Consider the following 22176-nt stretch of genomic DNA (forward strand, 5'->3'; position numbering starts at 1 on the left):
ATGGTCCAACCCATCAAGCCAGGTACCCAGGAAGAACAGCAATGGCCATCACTGAGCACCTGGCTGCATACCAGGAAGCATATTTGGTATTTTAAGATACAGTATTGGCCGGGCGCGGTGGCTCAAGCCTGTAATCCCAGCACTTTGGGAGGCCAAGATGGGTAGATCACGGGGTCAGGAGATCGAGACCATCCTGGCTAACCCGGTGAAACCCCGTCTCTGCTAAAAAATACAAAAAACTAGCCGGGCGAGGTGGCGGGTACCTGTAGTCCCAGCTGCTCAGGAGGCTGAGGCAGGAGAATGGCGTGAACCCAGGAGGTGGAGCTTGCAGTGAGCCAAGATCTGGCCACTGCACTCCAGCCTGGGCGACAGAGCGAGACTCCGTCTCAAAAAAAAAAAAAAAAAAAAAAAGATACAGTATTGCCTCTGACTGTCACTACACCTGCCAGGGTAGTGTCATTACCTTCACTCTACACAGAAAGCCTGAGGCTCCAAGAAGAGAAAACATTTTTTCCAAAGCCTCAAATAAATGATAGAGCTGGGATTCGAACCCAAATATATTTGGCTCGAAGTTCAGGTTCTTTTTACAACATAATACCTTTTAACAGATTAATATTTGAGAACAGAAGATAAGCAGGCAAGAAGGTAGACTAGGAAAGGATGAAGACCAAATATATCAAACCTCTTCCCATGGTAAAGTACCATAAAATATCAAACTAACCCTGACCCCTAGGTCTCCTGCATGGAACAACACCGGATGGAGTAAATGTTTCCTGAAGAGACGGTGGCCTTGAAGAAAGTTTTGTAAGGTGAGGGCACTCATATTAAATCAATCAAGAAACACGTATATCAAGAGTCTTATAAAAATCAATGCTAAATTAACAAGCATGAGAATCAGAACAAGCAATCGAGACAAAGTCATTACCTACCTGTAACTGTCATTTTGTTGATCGTACCTCACTAAGGCAAAAATATCTGTGGTGATGGTTAAGGGAACGAATCACAACACTGATGCTCACAACTGACAGCTTGTGCTCTGAAAATCCCTTGTGCAGAGTCATTCTCAACCAGCGCTTCTGTGCTAAGGGCACCTATCACTCTCAGGTTGGGAAAGAACCCATACTTCTTTCCAAGAGATAGCCCACGGAGACTTATGTGAGGGCACCATGAGTAGGTTCAACGTTTGCATGTGCGTCCTTTGGGGAAAAGGGTTAAATCGCCAAAGCTGTCAGAAAAGCAATAGAAATATAGCTATTAAACAACTAAGCAGTCGGCAAAGCAAAAAGAGCAGTTCCCTCGCCTGGAAGTACAAACAAGATCCCAATAGGAAATTAGTAATACATTTCATCTCACACATTTGGAAAGGGAAAGCAATTTAAATGTTTCCGCTGTATACCTTCCCTTTCTCTCCTTTTGGGTTTGGGAGACAAAACAAAACAAGCCTGTTGTAGCTGGTGGCAGATTCTGAGCAGAATCTACTTAGCTTGTGCTGGGTTTGTGGAGTCTAAAATAGTAGGAAAGAATCCATCCAGCTTCTTTCTTTCTCCCACTCTTCTGCCTCCCCTTCCACCTCCACCCACCATCTCCCAACCCCTGCTTTCCTTAGCTAGGGTTATGGAGCCATCAATTCCTTAGTGTCTCCATTTCTAGGCTCCCTGGAATGAATCTGCCTTAATCATCTGCTTGCCCCTTTTCAGGGACAAATGTGCCAAGTCCCAAATCTAAAACATGTAACTCAGTGAAATTCTAAAAAAAAATGACTACCTCTCAATCACCTGAACAGTCACCTCACCGTTGCTTCTGCTGTGAGGTTGGAGAAGTTTTCTGTTATACAAGAAGAACCACCTCTAGAAAGGGGAAATATTAGCCCTAAATCTCAGGGGACAGGGGCAGATACTACTCAGAAAGCAGGGATGAAAAGGGAAGAAAACTATAACCAAGGTGGAAGTGCATATCATTTGCTTCCCTACCATCATGGAAGAAAGTTTGGAAACTGTTAACTTTTAAACACTTACTTCCATCCTCTATTTTTATGTCACAAGGAACGAGTCCAAGTCTCCAGATGCCATGAGTCACCGTGGGCCTGTCTCCAAACATGTTTACTTGGAGCCTCCAGGGAAATGAGTAACTCGACTAGAATTTATTCTGAAAATGCTGATCTGTTGCCTTTTGCTTATTATGTACAACTAGTAGAGCCACTAACTTTGGGTTTTGGTGTCATGGCCTGGGACCCAGAGTAACAGGGCCACAACTGAGTGTCTGCTGGGCGGGCCAAGCTCATGCCCCATGCCTGTCTGGCAGAGCTGAGCTCAGACACTGCAGGAGCTTCAGCTCCACTGCTGGACTTTGCCAGCAATATGAGCTGAACAGGGATTAGGGGAATCAGATAAAAATACTATTAATTCTATCATTTCTCAAATTTCAAGAGATGGTTATACAACAGCTATTACCAGGGCTTAAATCAACAAGGAAAATGATTTTGGCCTTTTATCTTAACTTGCAAGTTTTTATGCCTAAAGCAGATTTCTCAGAGAATTCACTACCTATAATTCTTCTAAATCATTTATGACTGAAGAATAGCAGGAAGTTTTCCTCATTTTATAGACTACCTGAGGAAAGAGACCATATTTCAGGAGTCAAGAATTCCCTGAGAATTAATCCATCTACTACTGAAATGGAAGGAGAGAGGAAGGCGGAACTATACACAAAGCTTAGGAAAAATTCCCCAAAAGTGGGTCTAAATCTAGCATGACAAAACAAGTCCATGACAAGATTTGGTTTAAGCGTCATGGAAGTCCAATGAGGCTGAACCACAGCTTGCCACACTGGAGCATTTACAAAGGCCTAGGATACGTGTAAAGTGGGAACGGATCATGGAAGGCTTAAAGGCAGGAGAAGATTCCTCTCCTTCTTGGAACACAATGGTGACGATATCGTTTCCAATGTGGCGTTTCCTTTCCACCTGTAGTAAGCATAAATAACATCACTGAGAAAGACTCTCAAACATGGCACATTCACAGAGTTAAAAAACCATAACCCGACATAACAAACCACAGCCACTATGACAGAGCCCTGAACTTCAGATATCTTTGACTTCAGGCCTCCCATGTTTTGCCAGCCTAGGCCCTTGCTCTCCAACCCATCTCCTCTGTTCCTATCTCAGTGGCCAAGCTCTGGGGTGGGTCAGGAGTGTCTTAGATAGAGGTTTTTCCCAGCCTGGTACAGCCCATGTAGACACTCAGTGTTAACTTCCTGCAGTGACCTGAAAACAATACTTGTCAACCATCACACAGGACCCACTTATGATATGTCCTGGATAGTCTCATTTTGACAAGACACAAGGCACACTGAGAGAAGGCACAGAGAAGAGGTAACATCTATACAAAATAGTCTCTCAAGAGTCCATGTTGGATAGAAGAATGTTTGAATCAAAGATATTTTAAAAAAGAGAGACAAAAAAAGAGTCTATGAAACCGCACTCGCACACATACAAATACCTATACATGTTTACACATAAACACGCATGCACATTATCTCTGATCCCTTATTTCTCTAAGGTGACAGCACCAGTGAGAACAGCTCTTCCTAAGATTTGTTGAAAGTTCCAATACAGACCGCCAAAAGCATCCCTAAATTGGCGGCTGCAGTTCAGCTCATATGTCAACTGGCATAGCCTCTAATTCTATGGAACACCCCTAAATTGGCAGCTGCAGTTCAGCTCATATGTTAACCGGCATAGCCTCTAATTCTATGGAATCATAACGGTGCCCTCTCTACATTCACATCACTATTTGATAGTTTGTATGTTCACATGTACCTGCTGCTTGTTCTCTTTGGAATATGGCAACATGGTGGAAACATGAAACATGATCTCATGCCCTTGGTACACAGTATAAACTGAATGTATCCCTGTGGTATCATCTGCAAAATATAAACATGCATTCAGTGAGCACAGAGGATTCGAGCCAAAAGGAAAGCATTTTCATTTGCAGACTAGGGAAATACTGTACACAGGACATTCTCAAAGATCATTCGGATTATCCACCCGCACGGAAGCAACAACCCTCCACTTGATGCAGCCCCTACATGGAAAGGCCTCTTCCTCTCTCCCTAAGCTCACTTGCTGTCTGATTCACGCCTTGCCTCAGAATGGAGGAGGTCATAAGAAGTCCAGGCTAAAGAGGAGAGTATTGAGCTTCCTTGCCTTGCAGTTGCTCTGAGAGGTACAGGATGAAATTAACACAAGATGACACAAACAATTACGTCCATAAACCAAAAGGAAGTGGTATGTGTGACAGAATTGTTTGTGATTAAAAGCAAAGGCTTTACAATTAGGCCGACTTGGATTCAATTTGTCATTGGCTATGTGGCTTTTGACAAGTTACCTCACTTCTCTTTGAGCCTCAGTTCCTTAATTTGAAAATGAGGACAAAAGTTGTATCTAACTCCTAGGGATATTGGGGAGACTCAATGAGATTATATTTGCAAAGTGCTTAGCAGAATGCCTGGCTGTATCAAGGGCTCAGTGGATGGTTGTAATGACCATAACAGAGAGGGTGAGGGTTGGCAGTGGGGGTATGAGTGGCAGGCACTGAAGAATTCACCGTGTGCACTCTACGTGTGTTCGAGTGAAGCTGGAGCCTGACAACTGGGGCCCAATCTCCCATCCCTGCATCTGTCAGTTAGGGCACACTTAGCTCTCCCAAATTCAGAATCCATGATGCCATGCTGGGCTGGTGGGAAGATGAGCCTCCCAGAGGGTGAGGGTAGCTGGACTCGAAGCCTATCACCACTAGGCCAAAAGGGCCTCACACCCACTGCCTGACTTACCTCAAGGACTGACTGTGAAGATCAAATAAAGAAAAAAAAAAAAAAAAAAAAAGAAATAAAGGGAAAAGCTAGCAAGGCTACACAAAAATGAGATGGGGAAAGAACTTCCAAACCTAAGCTTGTAATCTTACCTACCTTCCCCGACTCAGGCTCCCATCCTCAAAATGCTTCCTTTCAGGTGTTTCCAATCTTACTGCCGGTGCCAGCCCCACCCAGCTACCCAGGGCAGAAACCCTGAAGTGTCTTCAAGTACTGTCTCCCTTTTCATCCTCCACTTGCTAATTCTACCATGAAAATGGCTCTTGAATTAGTCCCCCTGTCTCCCTTCTGACCTGTAGCCCTCTCCCATGGCAACCCTATCTCTTGTTTGGACTGTTGCCACAGCCTCTGAGAGCAGCAGGTTTCTCCTCTGCCTCCCCTGTCTGCTCAAAGGTACAGATCTAATCTCACCACTCCCCTACCTGAAACCCCTTAATGACAGAGAATAAAAGGCAGACTTATTAATATAACCTCAAAACTCCCTTCAGGATCACGCCCTCTCTCCTACTCCAGGCCATATTGCATCATTCTCAGTGCCTCATTCCCTCCAGCCATAAACAAATTCTCTTAGTTTCTAGAACACACCATGTTCTTTTCTGCCTCAAGGTCTTCACAGATGTTCTCTCTGCTTGGAATTCTCTTCTCCCCTTGAGACCCTCCAAGTACTCCGACTCGCCCCTCCCTCTGGTCACAAAAAGTCTCAGAGAAGCCTTCCCTAATCCCCTAGATTAGGCAAAATGCCCCACAGCATTCTGTACTTTTTCTTCTTAGTTGTCTTCTGTACTTAGTGCTAAACCATTTGATAATTATCTGCATAACATCTGCTGGATGTGCCCGGGACTGCAAGCTCCTAGAAAGGAAGACCCTATGTTGGTTTATCCACTTTTATATCCCCAGAGCCCAGCAGAGTCCTGGCACACAGATGGTGCTGAGCAGTAATATTCACGGGCAGACCAGGACTTCTCACACTGTCCAGGGCTGTGAGGGCTTATTTAGCTTTACAAAGCTCAGTGGAAGTGCCAAAGAGGTCTATGACTCCATGTTGAACAGGGTGTGGCACTCACCTCCCTCCAGTCTTCTCTCATCCATCCCTTCCCCCATCTCTGGTATAAGTTCAGACACGGGTCAGGCTAACTTACAAAAATTATACAAATTACAACAGAATAGATCAAGAGGCAGGCTTACTTTTGGTATCCAGACCGCCACGGTAGCCCGTCCAGCCCTTTAGAGTGATTGTGTCACCCAGAAGATTTAAAAATTTTTGAAAAGGCTCGCTTCCAATTTCTGCAGGAAGAGGTAGAGTATGAGGAAAGTATGGGCATCAACAAGTCCTCATTTTCTAACTATGCGCCGGAATCGCTGCAAAATTAACCAGGCTCTGCCAATTCAGGCGTGGTAAACAGTATGGGGAAGTCACATTTCCTTCTTCCTGAGGACCATGAGGAAGTCCCACAATTCCCAGGACTCCAAGGAAAGGAAAACTGCAGAATCAGATGAACCCAGCTTACTACTGCCAGCCTGGGACCACAGGTGCTTACTATTGCAAAACAAAAATGTTATGACTGCTTGCATTCAGAATAAGCAGGTATTTAACAAGAAAACTGTTAAATATTAGGAAGATGACGCCATCTTATAATTCTTCCTCTCATCAAAATCACAGAAAAACCTTCCACTGCTCTTGGGTCTGTGCGGAACCAAATTCTCCAAATCCCACGTGCTCTTCTGTCTCTCCAGTGCAAACAGTGACTGGGTACAAACGAGCTGGTCAATAAATATTTGCCAAATGAATGAAACTGGGCAACAACCTCCCTACAAAATTCACGCTGAAATTGTGTAAAATTATCTCCTCGTATTAAGACTCCAACTCAACAGACAAGCTCCAACTGGCAAGAATGCAACAAGGCAGGACAGGGTCTCTGGCAGCAGAGAGCAGGAGGAGATCACTCACCATTGCTGAACATCTCATCATCAGTGAGCTGCCCATCTTTGGCAAAAAGAACCCCAAACTTGAAATTCACAGAGCCCTTAGGATAATAACAAAAGGTGTTACAGTTAATTTTATCATCACAGCATAAATAGCTCTGAGACGTGCTGTTCGTGACTTAGCACAATGGCAGTCACCAGGATGGACAGTCAGGGGATCCCTTCCTCCCATCCACCTGGGTTTTGACCAATGTTAACAGCAATCATTCCTTCATTTTTACAGGTATTTATGGCTTACAGATGAGACTGTATGCCTTTATGAATTAGTTCGTTTGTAATTTCATTACTAACGGCATCTCTAGGATACCAGTTCTGTTCTGTGGCAAAACAGGGTTCCAACAAATGGCCACAGGAACTCATAGGCCTGGCACCGTCTTCCATTCAACCCCTGAGCAACAGTTCAAATCCCAGTCAGTGAAGAAGAGTTCATTGTAATTCAAAGCTTAACATCATCTCAGGCTGATATATTGTGGACTCTTTTAGAAACAGAAATGAAAATTATAGGCAATTTATACTAAAAGCTCATTTTCCCCAATTCCTAAAGATACTCAATCTGAAGAAGTCACAAAACAGATGTGCAAAAAAAAAAAAAAAAAAAAAAAAAAGCAAGCCCAGGCCAAAAGCAAGCAGTAGCTGGTACAAATGTGCAATCTACCACCTCCAACTTTAAACTGAATTAATTCTGATCTGGTGGAAATGATAAATAGCAGCTTCCACAGGGAAGGGAGGAAGACAGAGGAACAGGGTCAGGGAGTGGTAAACAGGGACTCAATCATATATATATATATTTTTTTGAGACGGACTGGCTCTGTCGCCCAGGCTTGAGTACAGTGGCCGGATCTCAGCTCACTGCAAGCTCCACCTCCCGGGTTTACGCCATTCTCCTGCCTCAGCCTCCCGAGTAGCTGGGACTACAGGCGCCGCCACCACGCCCGGCTAGTTTTTTGTATTTTTTAGTAGAGAGGGGGTTTCACCAGGTTAGCCAGGATGGTCTCGATCTCCTGACCTCGTGATCCGCCCATCTCGGCCTCCCAAAGTGCTAGGATTACAGGCTTGAGCCACCGCGCCCGGCCCTCAATTGTATTTTTAATGTTTTGTGTTTTTTTCCTTAAATTGGGTAGTGTTTTTTTTTTTTTTTTTTCTTTTTTTTGAGATGGAGTCTCGCTCTGGGTGCAGTGGCGTGATCTCGGCTCACTGCAACCTCCACCTCCCAGGTTCAAGCTATTCCCCTGCCTAAGCCTCCCGAGTAGCTGGGATTACAAGCGTATGCCACCATGCCCAGCCAGTAGTGGTTTTATAGGTCTTCATTATGTTATTCTCTATACTTTTTTTTGTACGCCTGAAGTATTTCATAATAAACACAAAATAAAATGTTGGAAGAGAATCAACCTCTACAAGATTGGTTGACCCACCACTAGATGGAGAAATTCTTGGTGGTCAATTAAGGGTAGACAAGGGACAAAGATATTTAAAGCACACTGGCCAACGGGTCAGAGATAGGAAGTCAAGGCAATTGCCAGGATTCAGGATAGCTGGATCTAGGAGTATTAAGAATCTGAAAATCCAAGTTCTTTTTTTTTTTTTTTGAGACAGAGTCTCACTTTGTCGCCCACGCTGGAGTGCAATGGAGCGATCTTCGGCTCCTTGCAAGCTCCGCCTCCCGGGTTCACGCCATTCTCCTGCCTCAGCCTCCGGAGTAGCTGGGACTACAGGTGCCTGCCACCACGCCTGGCTAATTTTTTGTATTTTTAGTAGAAGCGGGGTTTCACCGTGTTAGGCGGGATGGTCTCGATCTCCTGACCTGGTGATCCGCCTGCCTTGGCCTCCTAAAGTGCTGGGATTACAGGCATGAGCCACCGCGCCTGGCTGAAAATCCAAGTTCTAAGGCTGTGCATCCAAACATTTTTCTGTCCCCAACACACCTGAGATGCATACTCATCACTAACAGTGGTTTCCTATACAGGAAGAGAGAGGACACTCCCAAACTGACCCCTCCACCTGGAACTCTTCCACAGTTCTGGGGATGACCGGCTGTCTCCCATCATGCAGGTTTCAGCTCAAGTGTCAATTTCCAGAGCCGCCTTTCCTGATCTCCCCATATAAAGCCACCCTCCTTCCTGCTGTTATTCTCCATCACAGCACCTTGTTTATTCTCCTCGAAGCACTATTTACACTCCGTAAATCTTTTATTGAACTTGTGTATCTGTCTGTTTCTGCCACTAGAACTTGAGTCCTGTGCAGGAGAAATCATACACTCTTTCCTTTCCATTGAATCCCCAGTGTTGACCACAGTACATTGGAAAAGATTAATAAATATTAATGACATAAGGGACTGTATGCATAATAAATGAGAAAAGAAATAAACTTTGTCAGAAACAACTTACTTTTCATACGATGTCTCCAAATGATCGCTGCTTCCTTACAAACTAGCTTTTGATAAATTTCTTAGAACGTTTTCAGGGACCTCTATTCACTTTAGGGTTTTATAGCTTGTCACTTTTCTTTCTCTGTTTTGGAAGTGATGACAGCAACCACATGTCGCAAGGGTCCCTTAAAAAGCTCCTACAGTAATTTGAGGTCTGACATATGACCCTCTTAGAATAATAGTGCAGGAACTACAGTAGTGGTTCTCTAACTTGACTAGGCATCAGAATCACCTGAAGGGCTTGTCAAAATAAAGATTGCTGGGTTCCACCCCAGGAGTTTTCAATTCAGGAGGTTTGGGATAGGGCCTGATAATTTGCATTTCTAACAAGTTCCCAGGTGATGCTGATACTGCTGGCCAAGGGGCCCCACGTTGAGAACCACTGGACTAGAGAAAAAAACAAGAGGCTGTCAGTAGGCCCAGAATCAGGTCCAGCTGAGCTGACAGCTAGCAAGTCAGAGCAGAAGGACTAGGTCAACGACCATAACTATGAGCCATAAACTGACAGCCTGCTAAAGCCAGAAAGGACCCTATAGTCCACTGAGTCCATGCTCCTATTTTAAGACAGGACAGGGAAGTTCAGGGAAGACAGGGACTTGCGCATGGCTGGAACTAAGTGAACAGTAAGACCAGAGCTGGAACTTGGGTCTTCCGACTTTTGATCCAGCATTCTTTCCAATATCATGGCATAACCTTCTCTGAAAAGTTTTGAGTGAAACTGAGATGTACAAGCAGAGCTGGGGCCTACTACCACCTGATCACTGGCCAATGCTTTTACAAGCTTTTATAGGGTTGCTCTGAGACTGGCACCATGCTGCCACATCCCTGCTGAGGACCTCTTCTGCTTCAGGGGGAGACTCCAGGAAGACTGGTATTGCAAGGTCTTGTCAAGTCTTCATCACAAGTTATTAGGGTCAGACAACAGCAAAGTCTGTAAGGCATCAAGGGTTGCATGATGGGGGTCTTTTTAGTACCTGTGCACCCAAGGGTGTAGGATCTTCAAGGTAGGGAGATCATGTGTCCAAGTTTGCCAAGACAGCCCTGACTGTTATCTGTTTTATCTGTCGTCCTGATGTTGTTAGTAATTACTCTCAAAGGGTCCCAGTTTAAATTATAAATTATATGAATTCCTCCTGCTTCAGGTGGAGGAGATTCCAGAAAGACTGGAAGTACTTGTTAAGTACTTGAACCTACTTTTAGAGCCTCATTTAGGTAATATGGTGTCCAGGACTTCCCAGATTATGTCCATGAGTAAAAGTTTTCACCTATCTCCAGAAATCAAGGTATGGCTCTTTATAATGAGTTATTTCATATTTTAGGAGGGGACAGTTTGATCGGGGCAAGTGGACTGTCACAGATAATATTTTAACCAGCTATTCAGAGCTCTTAAGGTCTCAAGGCCAGACCCGGGTCCCTGGAGGAAGGTGCTGCTGGAGGGAATCCACAGGCACTGGGTTTTCTCAGGATGTAAGTCTTGCTCAAACATTCAACATACAAATAAGGCCACATCTGTCATTTCTACCTGGATGGAATTTAAATATTCTAAGTTCTAAATTTTACAAGACAGAACTCAAGCTGATTACAAACAAACATGCAGTCACATTCTTGGCAATCAGTAGTATGCTATGAATTATAGTTCTTCTGAGAAAAACAAACTATGAGGGGAAACTAAAGTCTTAATGATTCCAGAAGAATTTTTTGGAACTGAGAAATGATGGCCTTATTCAAAATGAGACACCCCTGTTTCCTTGTTACTCTTGTTTAGGCAATGTCTCCATATTTCTAGGATTCCACATGTTCCTACACATCTCTCCTCTCTCCATGTGTATTACAGCTTGGGATACCGTGTTCTCTCATGAGGGTGCCTCTCTATGTAGCAAACAAAACATGGATTTCAGGACACTGACATCATTTTACCAAAGTGCTAACCATTCAGGAGCCTCACTAGTATTCTTTATTGGATTCCCTGCCCATCTTTGCAGCTAATAGTTTACCACTAGAATAGGCTGGAATTGGGATAAATGCTCCCAATTTTTTTTTTTTTTTTTTTGAGACGGAGTCTCACTCTGTCACCCAGGCTGGAGTGCAGTGGCCGGATCTCAGCTCACTGCAAGCTCCGCCTCCCAGGTTCACGCCATTCTCCTGCCTCAGCCTCCCAAGTAGCTGGGACTACAGGCGCCCGCCACCACGCCCGGCTAGTTTTTTTGTATTTTTTTTAGTAGAGATGGGGTTTCACCGTGTTAGCCAGGATGGTCTCAATCTCCTGATCTTGTGATCCGCCCGTCTTGGCCTCCCAAAGTGCCGGGATTACAGGCTTGAGCCACCGCGCCCGGCCAAATGCTCCCAATTTATACCAGTTGAGAAGCAGCAGGATTAAATAGAGTGCCTCGCCAAACAGCTCTCAGAGAAGGTCTGGAGGATCATGGCCATTGTTCACACTTCAAGAGGTCATGACAAGTGACTAGTGTCGCCTCAAGCTAATATCCCCTTAGTAAGGAAATAAAATTGAGAAATAAAGAGATCAACAACTTATTTTTCAAAACTTGGGAGTTTCAAAAAAAGCAGAGGAGGATGCAATGAACAGTGAACAGGCGTTCTTTCAGGGGCTGGAAGTGGTGAGGTCAGGGCAGGGGGAGCGTTCACATTTCCTATCGGTACATTTTCTCTATTGTTTGTTTGTTACAACAAGCATGTGCATGCACTCAGTGGGTGCTCAATAAGTATCTGTAGATTAATGAACAGAGTAATTTTGACATATAAAAGCTATATATAATCCTAATTTTATATAAAATGTAACAAACATATATACCAAAATGTTAACACCAGTCGTCTTTGTGACTGCAGGTGATTTTTTCCTTTTATCTTTTGTGTATTTCTTTATTTTTAAAATTTTTACCAGAAATGTGATTATTTTAACTTTTTGCCTTTTACAAATTACACATGAAATCCATAAATTCTCCTGCAACAAGCATGAACCTAAGATGGACAAAATATGGATAAAAATGTAGTCAGGCATGGTGGTATAAGCCTGTAGTTCCAGCTACTCAGGAGGCTGAGGCGGGAGGATCGCTTGAACCCAGGAGTTGGAAGTCAGCCTGGGCAATATAGCGAGACCCTCTCTTAAAAATAAAAAAAGCAGGCATCTCCCTTTGTCTGCTTTCTGCTGCATCCCACCCCAGTTCCACTATCCTGCTCAAAAGTAACTCCCACCAACAATTTGGGGTGCATCCTTTCAGCCCTTTCTTTGTATTTACATCTACATGTTCAAGAATCAGCTGAGGTGTCGCTGCCTCAGAGAAACCTTCTCTGTTCAATGTAAAAAACCTACCCCTCACCGCACACCCCATCACTGTGCATTACTTTCTTCACAGCTCTTGGGGTTACTGGTCTTACCATGTTTCTGTTTGTTTGTTTACTTGTGTAGCTTGTCTTACCCCACCAGACTGTGAGCTCCATGAAGAAGGGACCTTGTCTTGCTCATTGATGTATCCCCAATGCCTCAAACAGTGCATGGTACATGCATGGTAGGTGCTCAGTAAGTATGTGTTCAATGAATGAATGAATGAATATACATACAAATATCTGTTTATAAAAACATAATTGGGATTATATGTAAATAATGTCCCATAAGTTGCTTTTTTCAGTAAATACTATGTGGTGGAAATCTTTCCATGCCAATAAGTAAAGGTCTATGTCTTGGTCTATTTGGGCTGCTATAACAAAATACCATAGACTAGGTGGCTTAAAAACAACAGAAATTTATTTCTCACAGTTCTGGAGGCTGGGAGGTCCAAGATCAAGGCAGTAGCAGATTCAGTGTCTGGGGCGGGACCTATTCTGGGTTCACAGATGGCACCTTTTTGCTACATACCCACAAGGTGAAAGGGCGAACAAGCTCCCTTGTTTATAAGGGCACTAATCCCATTCATAAGGGCTCCCTGCTCATGACCTAATCACTTCCCAAGGCCCCACCTTCTAATACCACCACATCGGTAGTCAGGCTTTAACATACGAATTTTGGGGGGGACACAAGCATTCACACCATGGCACTCTATCTCACTCTTTTTTGTGAGGGTGCATAGTGTATTATATATTAGTAAGTATATTTATGGGTTTTTGATATGTTTTGATACAGGCATGCAACGTGTAATAATCACATCATGGGGAATGGGGTATCCATCCTCTCAAGCATTTATCCTTTTGTGTTACTACCTTATTTTTTCTAATGGCATCATAATATTTCATAATGTATTCATTCAATCAATCAATCAATCAATCAATCACTTGTTCAACCAACAAATGTTTACTCTATACCTTCTATTTTTACTGTTCTAGGATCTTGGAACACAAAATTAAAGAAGTCTCTGCTCTCATGGTGCTTTTATTCTCATGGGGGAGACAGATAATAAGCACACAAATGAAAATACCAGCAGTAAGAAAAAGCAAAGGAGCTAAGGGTGAGAGGCAGGTGTACTGTTCTACACGGAGTGGTCAGGGAAGGTCTCTCTGAGCAGAGGTCCTGATTGAGTGAGGACATCTGGGGGACAAGCATCCCCAGCAGTGGGAACTGTAGGCTCTTTCTGAGGAGATGGAAGAATAAGGAATTCAGTATGGTCAGTGTTTTTCAGTAAACACTGGAGCTGACAACTGGAGAGGTAGAGGGGCCAGATCGTGCAGGCTCCAGCAGGCCAAGGTCAGGATCTAGGGCCTCCCTTTGAACAGGACAGGAGTTTTGAGCAGAGAGATGACCTGATTCTACATGTTTCAATAGGACAATTGGCTACTATCTAGAAACCAGAAGAGAGGGGGAGAGTGGAAGCCAGGAGAAGAGTTAGGAGACTCTGCAGGGCCCAGGCAAGAGAGGATGAGGTGGTATTCCCACACCAGAGTGGTTGTGGTAGAAGTGTTGAGAAGTGTTTGGATTAGGGATATTTTATGAAGAGATGTCACCAGGATGTGCTGATAGCTTAGATATAGGATAAGAGAGAAAGACATGGATTAAGGATTTTTCCAAGTTTGGCCTAAGCAACAAGACAAAAGATATTGCTATTTACTGAGAGGGATAAGATACATAAACCATAATTTATTTACTCTATTGCCTATTAATAATATTTTAGATATTTCCCTATGTTAGTTACATACTTAGAAAATCCAATATATTTATATTTTTAATGGCGGCAACAGGGAATGGCAACATGCAAATAAATTCAGCATTTTGTATATTAAGAGTATCCTAATAAAGCACAAATACCCTACTTTAATGAAAATTAAAAACTCATTACTCACCCTGATCATAAGCTTAACACAGTAAATGTTTCCAAGCAGATTTAAGTAGTTTGATTGTTTTCATAGCTTTATAGCTAGGTGCATAGAAAATTCTGAAATATACCTTAAAAATACATGCCAGTAAGGTCTTTCCATGCAATGTGTACCACTGTGCAAATCTACAGGGAGGTTTGGCTGAAAGCAGAGTCTGGGTTCACAGTGAAAGGAGAAGTATATTTACAAACACGGAGGCAGAGCAGGTGCAAATATTTCCATAGAAATACTCACCTCTTGTTCTTCAAGAACCAGCAAGTCCTGTCAAATAAAGTTTTAAAAGTTACATCCAGGCATGACAGTAATTATTTCATTTTCACTTGCTGTGAAAGCCAAGCTTCGGTTTTCTCACACTGACATTTTGAAAATAATTTTAAAAGTTGGTTATAGGAGCTTTGGGCGGGGAGGAACCAACAACTATGACAAAGGTGGGTGCCAAGAGTCTTGGATCTTTTTCCCCTGTAATACCATCTCGTAAGAGCAGCATGGAGCAGTAAACCTAAACAATCCTTTGAATCCCTGCTGTCGCATTCTTAACTGTGTTTGGGCACAAGTCATTTAATCTATTTGGGTCTCTGCTTCCTTCTCCATGGTCCAAGGATAGCATCGGTCTTAACCCCTGTGAAGATCACTGTCAGTGTGTGTAGAAGAACTGGTACACAACAGAGATTTAATCAACCTTAAAGTACTTTCCTTTTCATTCTCAGTCGCCCCATATAAAAGTTTGTAAACTTACTACAGGCAAGTCCCATCTTTTCCAGAACTTCTGAAAAAGTAGATTCTGGTTGATAAGCGGACACCAAAGCCAAGGCTCTGACAGGGACTCTGTGGCTGAGCGGAGGGGGAAGGAATGGCCCAGGTGAGTCATGGGGACAGTGCAGAGGCAACGAGGGTCAGGATGGAGGCAGGGAGGCTGGAGGGACCCTCACCCTCCTTCTGGCCCAGGACTCTCTGGGGAAGAGCTGTATCAACTGGAGATGTGGCAATTCTGAAAGAACTGTAAGAGGCACACAAACCTCCATTTTATTTAACAGAAAGCCTCTTTCATTCAGAACTCAGCCATCTTTATTATTTTATTCTTTTTTTGTTTTTTTAAAGAGACAGGGTCTGGCTCTGTCCCCCAGGCTGGAGCACAGTGGTGCAACCTTGGCTCATTGAGGCCTTGACCTCCCGAACTCAAGCAATCCCCCCACCTCAGCTTCCCAAGTAGCTGGGACTATGGGCGTGTACTATCATACCCAGCTATTTTTTTTGTATTATTTGTAGAGATGGGGTTCCACTATATTGCCCAGACTGGTCTCCAACTCCTGGGCTCAAGTGATCCTCCTGCCTCAGCCTCCCAAAGTGCTGGGATTACAAGCATAAGCCACCACGCCTGGCTGTATTATTTCTGAATTCTGGGAAAAAATAAAATTATGTTATATGTTTTTTACATTGGGACTTTATGTTTGCATGTCACTGTATATGTCATTACAAAATTCTCTCTTTCCATGATCTTTCTCAACACCTTGTGGTTTTTATTAATTTTTTTATTTTTAGTTTTTATGGGTACATCAGTAGGTGTATCTCTCTCTCTCTCTCTCTCTCTCTCTCTCTCTATGGGGGGTGCAGTTTAATTGTTCCTGAATCAAAGATGGAGGAATTAGATCTCCAGTTAAGGTCATGTGGCCTGTAAGTGTCAGCTCTGAATTTCATGCCCAGTCCTTTTAACACCCAGGCTAGTGCTCCTTCCATGCTAACTGTGGTGAATAAGAAAACGGTCACACCTCTCAGCTTCTCAATTGCCACTAGCCCTGCAAGCATTAGGACTGGGATGTTTTGCAACCAGTCCCTGGCCTGGTAATACAGGCTGCTCCTCAGTGGGCTAGGCTGAAGGAATCAGAGCCTTGCAACAGGAGTTCCGGTTGAGCTCAGGGCTAGAGTCTCAACACTCAGCTGTAGAGGCAGGAGGGATGTCATAGGCTGTCAGGTTACATTTATGTTGCAGTTTCTTTATTTTGGATTACGTTTGTTCAGAAGCGAATAGTCTTGCAATTTGCCCTGGTTTGCCAATGTCCCACTTAACATGATTCAGATTTTTAAAATATTCTTGTTCCTGAATTTGTGAGCATTGGAAGTCCCCTTTTTGCTGCTTTCTAGTGTGTAATTTTAGCCCAGAAGGTATAATTTTGGCTAGTAATGGTGTTTCTTAATACAGTCCTACTGGCATTGCTTTTGATGTATGCATGATTCTAATCATTAGTTTGAGGCTGACACTGATTTTTTTTCATATATATGAGATTTGGGAGAGTGATTTTACATACACTTTTTAAACCTAGAAATGTTTTAAAAATCAAATTAAGTTCTACCGGTTTTTATAAAATACCTGGTCATTTAGGAAACATATCACAACTACTGGGAAACAAACTTGATGGGTAGGAGTGGGAAGAAACACACAGATACTCTGATTTCTCTATCCATTTAAAGCTAGCTTAATCACACATTGCTCCTGGATTTTGGTCAAGGAAAATGTCACTACACTGCAGCCAGAAACAGACAAATAACATTTAGAAACAGCACCAGCCACCTTCCCTCTTTGTGGAAAGATGCCTTCTTTATAACACAATTGGTTTACTTTCTGTTTACTCTCTGGCTCCTACCATTTTTAAGAACTCTTTCCTCTCTGCCTAAAGCCTGTTGCTCAACTGTTCCTAAGAGAAATCTACAGAAATGTGATGCCAGCCTTCACCCTGCATCTCTGAGCCTCACACACATGTGCAAATTCACACACACATGCACACTCACACGCACAGAGGACAAGGGGAAAGTTCACAAATGGTTTCTTTTGTTAAGGGGAAAAGAGCCAAAACACAAATACAGGAAAGCATAAAAGTACCTTTTGTTTGGTAAAAACAGGCACAGAGTTTTGTGATATAAATAGGCAGAATGCTGCTATATCTTTTTTTTTTTTTTTTTTCTTTTCCTCTTCTAGAGAAATCAGACAGGGATGACTGAGCAGAGATGAGCTCTGCTGAGGGAACTGGCTCAGTAGCAAGAGGCAGAAAGAAGTGTCACAGAGCTGGCTCTGTGGGTTTGGGGGCTCAGTATCTGGGAAGCAGAGTTAGTGTGGGGGATAAGACTAAGGCTTAAAGAAGGATTAGGAATAATAACCTGTGTGAGTGAAGTCGTAAGAGCACACGGGTACTCACATATTTATAATTCTAGTTTGTTTTAAAATTTGCTGTAAAGTATCACTTGTAATAAACCTGGATTGCTTAAAGACGCTTACAGTTTAACCTAACATACCCATTTTTGCCTGAGTTCTGTCTGAGGTTGAGGCTGGGTGTAAATACTATTTTAAAAATTACATCAAAACAAAAGATATGGGAATTCACAACTCTCTATATTTGGGGTAAGCCGAGAGTCAATAACCTTATTTTAAAAGCTAACCGTATTTTAAAGATATGCAAGCAAAAATTGTTCATGTTCCAATCAATCCTCCTCTTACTATTTACCTAAAAGCAAATTTGAACATGATGCTTCCTGCTTAAAGGTTCTACTGGCTCCCTGCTGCCTCCTGGATAGAATTCTAACCTGCCTCTTCAGCCTTTTCCCTTGTCACCCATCCCTGGCGTACCCAACTACTTCAATCTCAGCTTCACACATGACGGGCACACTATTAGTGACGGCTGTGTTTGTAAGTTTCAAAGCTAAATTGGTTATAACTACAAGACAAAAGTTTGGTTGACATTATTCTGATAAACCATCACCTAAATTATGACTAAATTTTTTTCACTCCCAAGGCAGACTGTTTTCCCTAAGAAAACAGGGATGGCTTTCTGGATACCTTTTATCCTTGATGGTACCCAGTACAGTCTACTACATGAGTAAGAGCTCAATCAACCATGTTTTGATTTATTAATTTTTAAAAAATCTCTTTAATATTCCCTAACATTCCGGGCTGGGCGTGGTGGCTCACGGCCTGTAATCCCAGCACTTTGGGAGCCTGAGGTGGGTGGATCACCCGAGGTCAGGAGTTTGAGACCAGCCTGGCCAACATGGTAAAACTCTGTCTCTACTAAATTAGCTGGGCATGGAGGTGGGCACTTGTAATCCCAGCTACTTGAGAGGCTGAGGCAGGAGAATCATTTGAACCCGGGAGGTGGAAGTTGCGGTGAGCCGAGATCGCATCATTGCACTCCAGCCTGGGCCACAGAGCGAAACCCTGTCTCAAATTAAAAAAAAAATGTCTTTAACATTCCACACAATTCTATATTACTCAGTAAAAAAGGTGGCTTTTAAGCCAATAAGATTTTTCTGAATGTACACCCTGCTAGTCCGTGGACTGAGGACAACTCCGCGGTTCTCAGGAGTGGCTATGCATCAGAATCACTTGAGGAACTTCTGAAAAACACAGATACCCAGGCCCTACCCTACACCCATCAAATCAGAACCTTAGGTGTGAGGTTCTACCATGATGATTTTTTTAAGTTGCACAGGTGATTTTGCTTTGTATCCTAGGCTAAGGATTACTGATGACCTGTCAGTTCTAACGCTGTAATCAATTTTGTATCATTATGAAGTATAAAATTTTCTGTTACCTTTTGTATTTCAGGATGAAAAATTTCCCTGGGGCCTTTCTCAAATTTGTCCAGATTCATGGCACTGAAATAGAATGGACAGGATGAGCTGCAGCATGCTGGAAACTTAAATAATATAGAGCAAGACTTGGTTCTTCAGAGAAGCTAAAAAGTAGCCTCTAGAAAAATCACAGCTGTTTTCCCTAAAGGGCCTGACACTCACTCAGAAGATACAAATCAACAAATGAGTGATCAATGAACAAACAGATGAAGGTAACCAACACCACATGTACTTGACTTATATAACTGGCTCCTGGTGACACTCATAAGAGAAGGAGAGAGAAATCAGGAACATCTGTTTCAGGTAACCTTGGCTGCTCTTCCAGATTCTTATTTTTATTTACTAAAAGTGATGAATGTAATTAAGCTTTAACTGAAATTTCTATGCCACATAGGGCAAAAGACCATCCTTAACAAGACTTTTTACAATGTTTTACTTTGGACAAGCAACGTAAATTCCCTTGAACCTAAGTTCCTATAGAGGTAAAACAAGGAGATTGAAATAGATGATCTCTAGAGTTCCTTTCAGCTAATATTCCAATATTTATAAGTGAAAATTAAAAATAATAACGAACTTCTAGAGTACTTACAACACACCAGACACTGTGATAAATGCTTTTCATGAATTGTCTCATTTAGTTCTTATGAGGCAAGTAATATTTTAGCCCCATTTTAAAGATGAGGAAATTGAAACTCAGAAGTTAAATAACAGGATAAAAATCTGGTAAAGAGCAGAGCCAGGACTTGAATCCAGGCTTATGTGACTCCATAGTATTTATACTTTAATTTCCTTTTAAGTTTTCAAGTTCTCATTCTTGTAACAAAAGAAGATAAAATCTTTTCTTCTGCTGGCAGCAACTATAGAATGTGTAGTTTGTCATATCTTTAAAATCTTGCTGTACCTTGCTCTGGCTATGAGGGTGTACTGAAAAGCTAAGCCTTGCTCATACAACTAAATGAAATTGTAACAAAACGAAAGGCCTAGTTTTTAAACAGAGAAGAAAGGAGCTAGAGTAAACTTCTTTTTAGAAAAAAGAATTCACAGAAATCTTAAACCGGTACAATTTAAGGTATTACTCTCCAAGCAAATTAAGATTTATAGTTTCTTGAAAGCAGCAGGATATTTCTGTGCTCAGGAAAAATGTTAGCCTCTTGGTGGAGAGGCTTAACTCAGGCTTTAGAACTGCTCAGAAGAAAAATCAGAAGGCACAGAGCAGACAGGAAGAGGTCTGCAATCTAGAGACCAAATTAAGCTTGAAAGTGGGATATAACGTTTTTCACTTCTTAATCTTGGTTCCTTTTTTTTTTTTTTCTTTTTGAGATGGAGTCTCACTCTGTCACCCAGGTGGGAGTGCAATGGAGTGGTCTCGGCTCACTGCAACCTCCACCTCCTGGGTTCAAGCAATTCTCTCACTTCAGCCTCCCGAGTAGCTGAGACTACAGGTGTGTACCACCCCACCTGGCTAATTTTTGTATTTTAGTAGAGACAGGTTTCATTATGTTGGTCAGGCTGGTCTCGAACTCCTGACCTCATGATCCCCCTGCCTCGGCCTCCCAAAGTGCTGGGATTACAGATGTGCGCCACTGAGCCTGGCCTTGGTGCCTTTTAATCAGCCAGATGCAATCCCCAACAGATACAGTCAAGTTTGTCGCTGTAAGAGCCATTTTGGTAAGGATGAGTTGTAGCTATTACGTGTCACCTGGGAACACTGGAAACACATCTACCACCAGGTAGCTGCAGATGAATAGAGAGGAAATCACCAGGGCTATGAGGTAAGCTTTGTCCTTCACACAATAGGGCATTAGTGGTTAAACAGCCCAAGCTCTGGAGTCACAGGACTCCAGCTCTTGATTTACCAGCTCTGAGCTCTTCGTCAGATCCCTTCACCTCTCTGAGGCTCCAATTCCTGATAAGTGGAGTGGAGATAATAATAGATCTACTGTGTGGAGCTAGTTTAAAGATTGACTCAGAGAACATTCATAAAGCATTCAGCACAGTGCCTGACAAACAGAAGCTACCATTACTATGATGTAACATCTTAGCTGGTAACAAAGCCACAGGCTGGATCCAAGTGGTGGCAATCCCTAGGGGAGGCTGCCACCTAAGATAAGAGAGAGATGAGAGGGAGGTGGGAGGGTGGGGGCACAAGAGGCAGCTGAGCAGGCAGCAGCCAGATGTTCCATCCATTTAACGTTCTGTCTGGCGAAGAATAAGTACATTCTTTGCTGACATCTGGGTTTCTATTTCAAGGTGGAAAAAATGGAAGGAAAAATATTACTTGATTATCTTTATAAAACTAAAGTATCTGAGTGCGTGCAAGAAAAAAGAAGCTGGCAACTAATGTAGTATGGAGAGATGTCTAAGAGCAACGCTCAAAATCAGTTGGACCTGGACTCAGGCCTTGGTTCCACTACACACTTGCTTTGTGATCTTGGCGTTCTCTCTCTGAACCTCTATTTCCTCATCTATAAAATGGGCACAGTCATAGCACCTGCCCTACAGAGTTGCTGTGATGATGACATGAGGTGATGCATGTCATGCCAAGTGCTTAGCAAAACGTCTCACACACAGTCAAGGCTCAAGACAATGGAAAGTTAACATCAGAATGATTACAGGAAAAAACAGTGTATAAAGGGCTCCAAATCCACGCATAGGCTTTCTACCCATTAGAACTCACCTTAAGATGGACTTCACAGAAAGAGTTTTTGTGGGACTGTAGGGAAGGCATATTTTCTGGGTACCCTGGAAAAGTCCAAACATCAAATCAGTGACAAGTTCTACAACTTCCTTCTCCAAAAGAGCCCCTCTGGCCATTCAAAAGAAACCCATGCCCAGTCTTTCTCCTTTCTCCTCAAGGGGCATGTATATGAATAAACACATTCTATGGCTGAAAACAATCTTGCTCAGGTTTGATAGCGACTTCCAGGCTGTCTCCACCTCAACATGTATGGATTTCAGCA

At 42.9% G+C, this 22176-nt stretch overlaps 1 protein-coding gene across 9 annotated transcripts in view; it reads right to left on the reverse strand.

The window, feature by feature from the left end:
- Window positions 1–22176, reverse strand: part of GARNL3 (GTPase activating Rap/RanGAP domain like 3) — a 598754-nt gene that overhangs the window by 55520 nt on the left and 521058 nt on the right. For all 9 annotated transcript variants that reach the window (XR_007719603.1, XM_050759786.1, XM_050759784.1 and 6 more), the window contains 8 exons: window positions 21894–21958; window positions 19177–19240; window positions 14831–14857; window positions 6818–6893; window positions 6055–6153; window positions 3818–3921; window positions 2854–2962; window positions 930–975 (listed from right to left, as the gene is read on the reverse strand). Coding sequence is in view for 8 of the 9 variants with exons in the window: in XM_050759786.1 (XP_050615743.1) it covers window positions 930–975; window positions 2854–2962; window positions 3818–3921; window positions 6055–6153; window positions 6818–6893; window positions 14831–14857; window positions 19177–19240; window positions 21894–21958 (590 nt within the window). In the remaining variant the exon portion in view is untranslated. The remainder of the gene's footprint in view (window positions 1–929; window positions 976–2853; window positions 2963–3817; window positions 3922–6054; window positions 6154–6817; window positions 6894–14830; window positions 14858–19176; window positions 19241–21893; window positions 21959–22176) is intronic.

This window comes from Macaca thibetana, chromosome 15 (assembly GCF_024542745.1).
Source record: "Macaca thibetana thibetana isolate TM-01 chromosome 15, ASM2454274v1, whole genome shotgun sequence".
NCBI classification, from domain to species: domain Eukaryota; kingdom Metazoa; phylum Chordata; class Mammalia; order Primates; family Cercopithecidae; genus Macaca; species Macaca thibetana.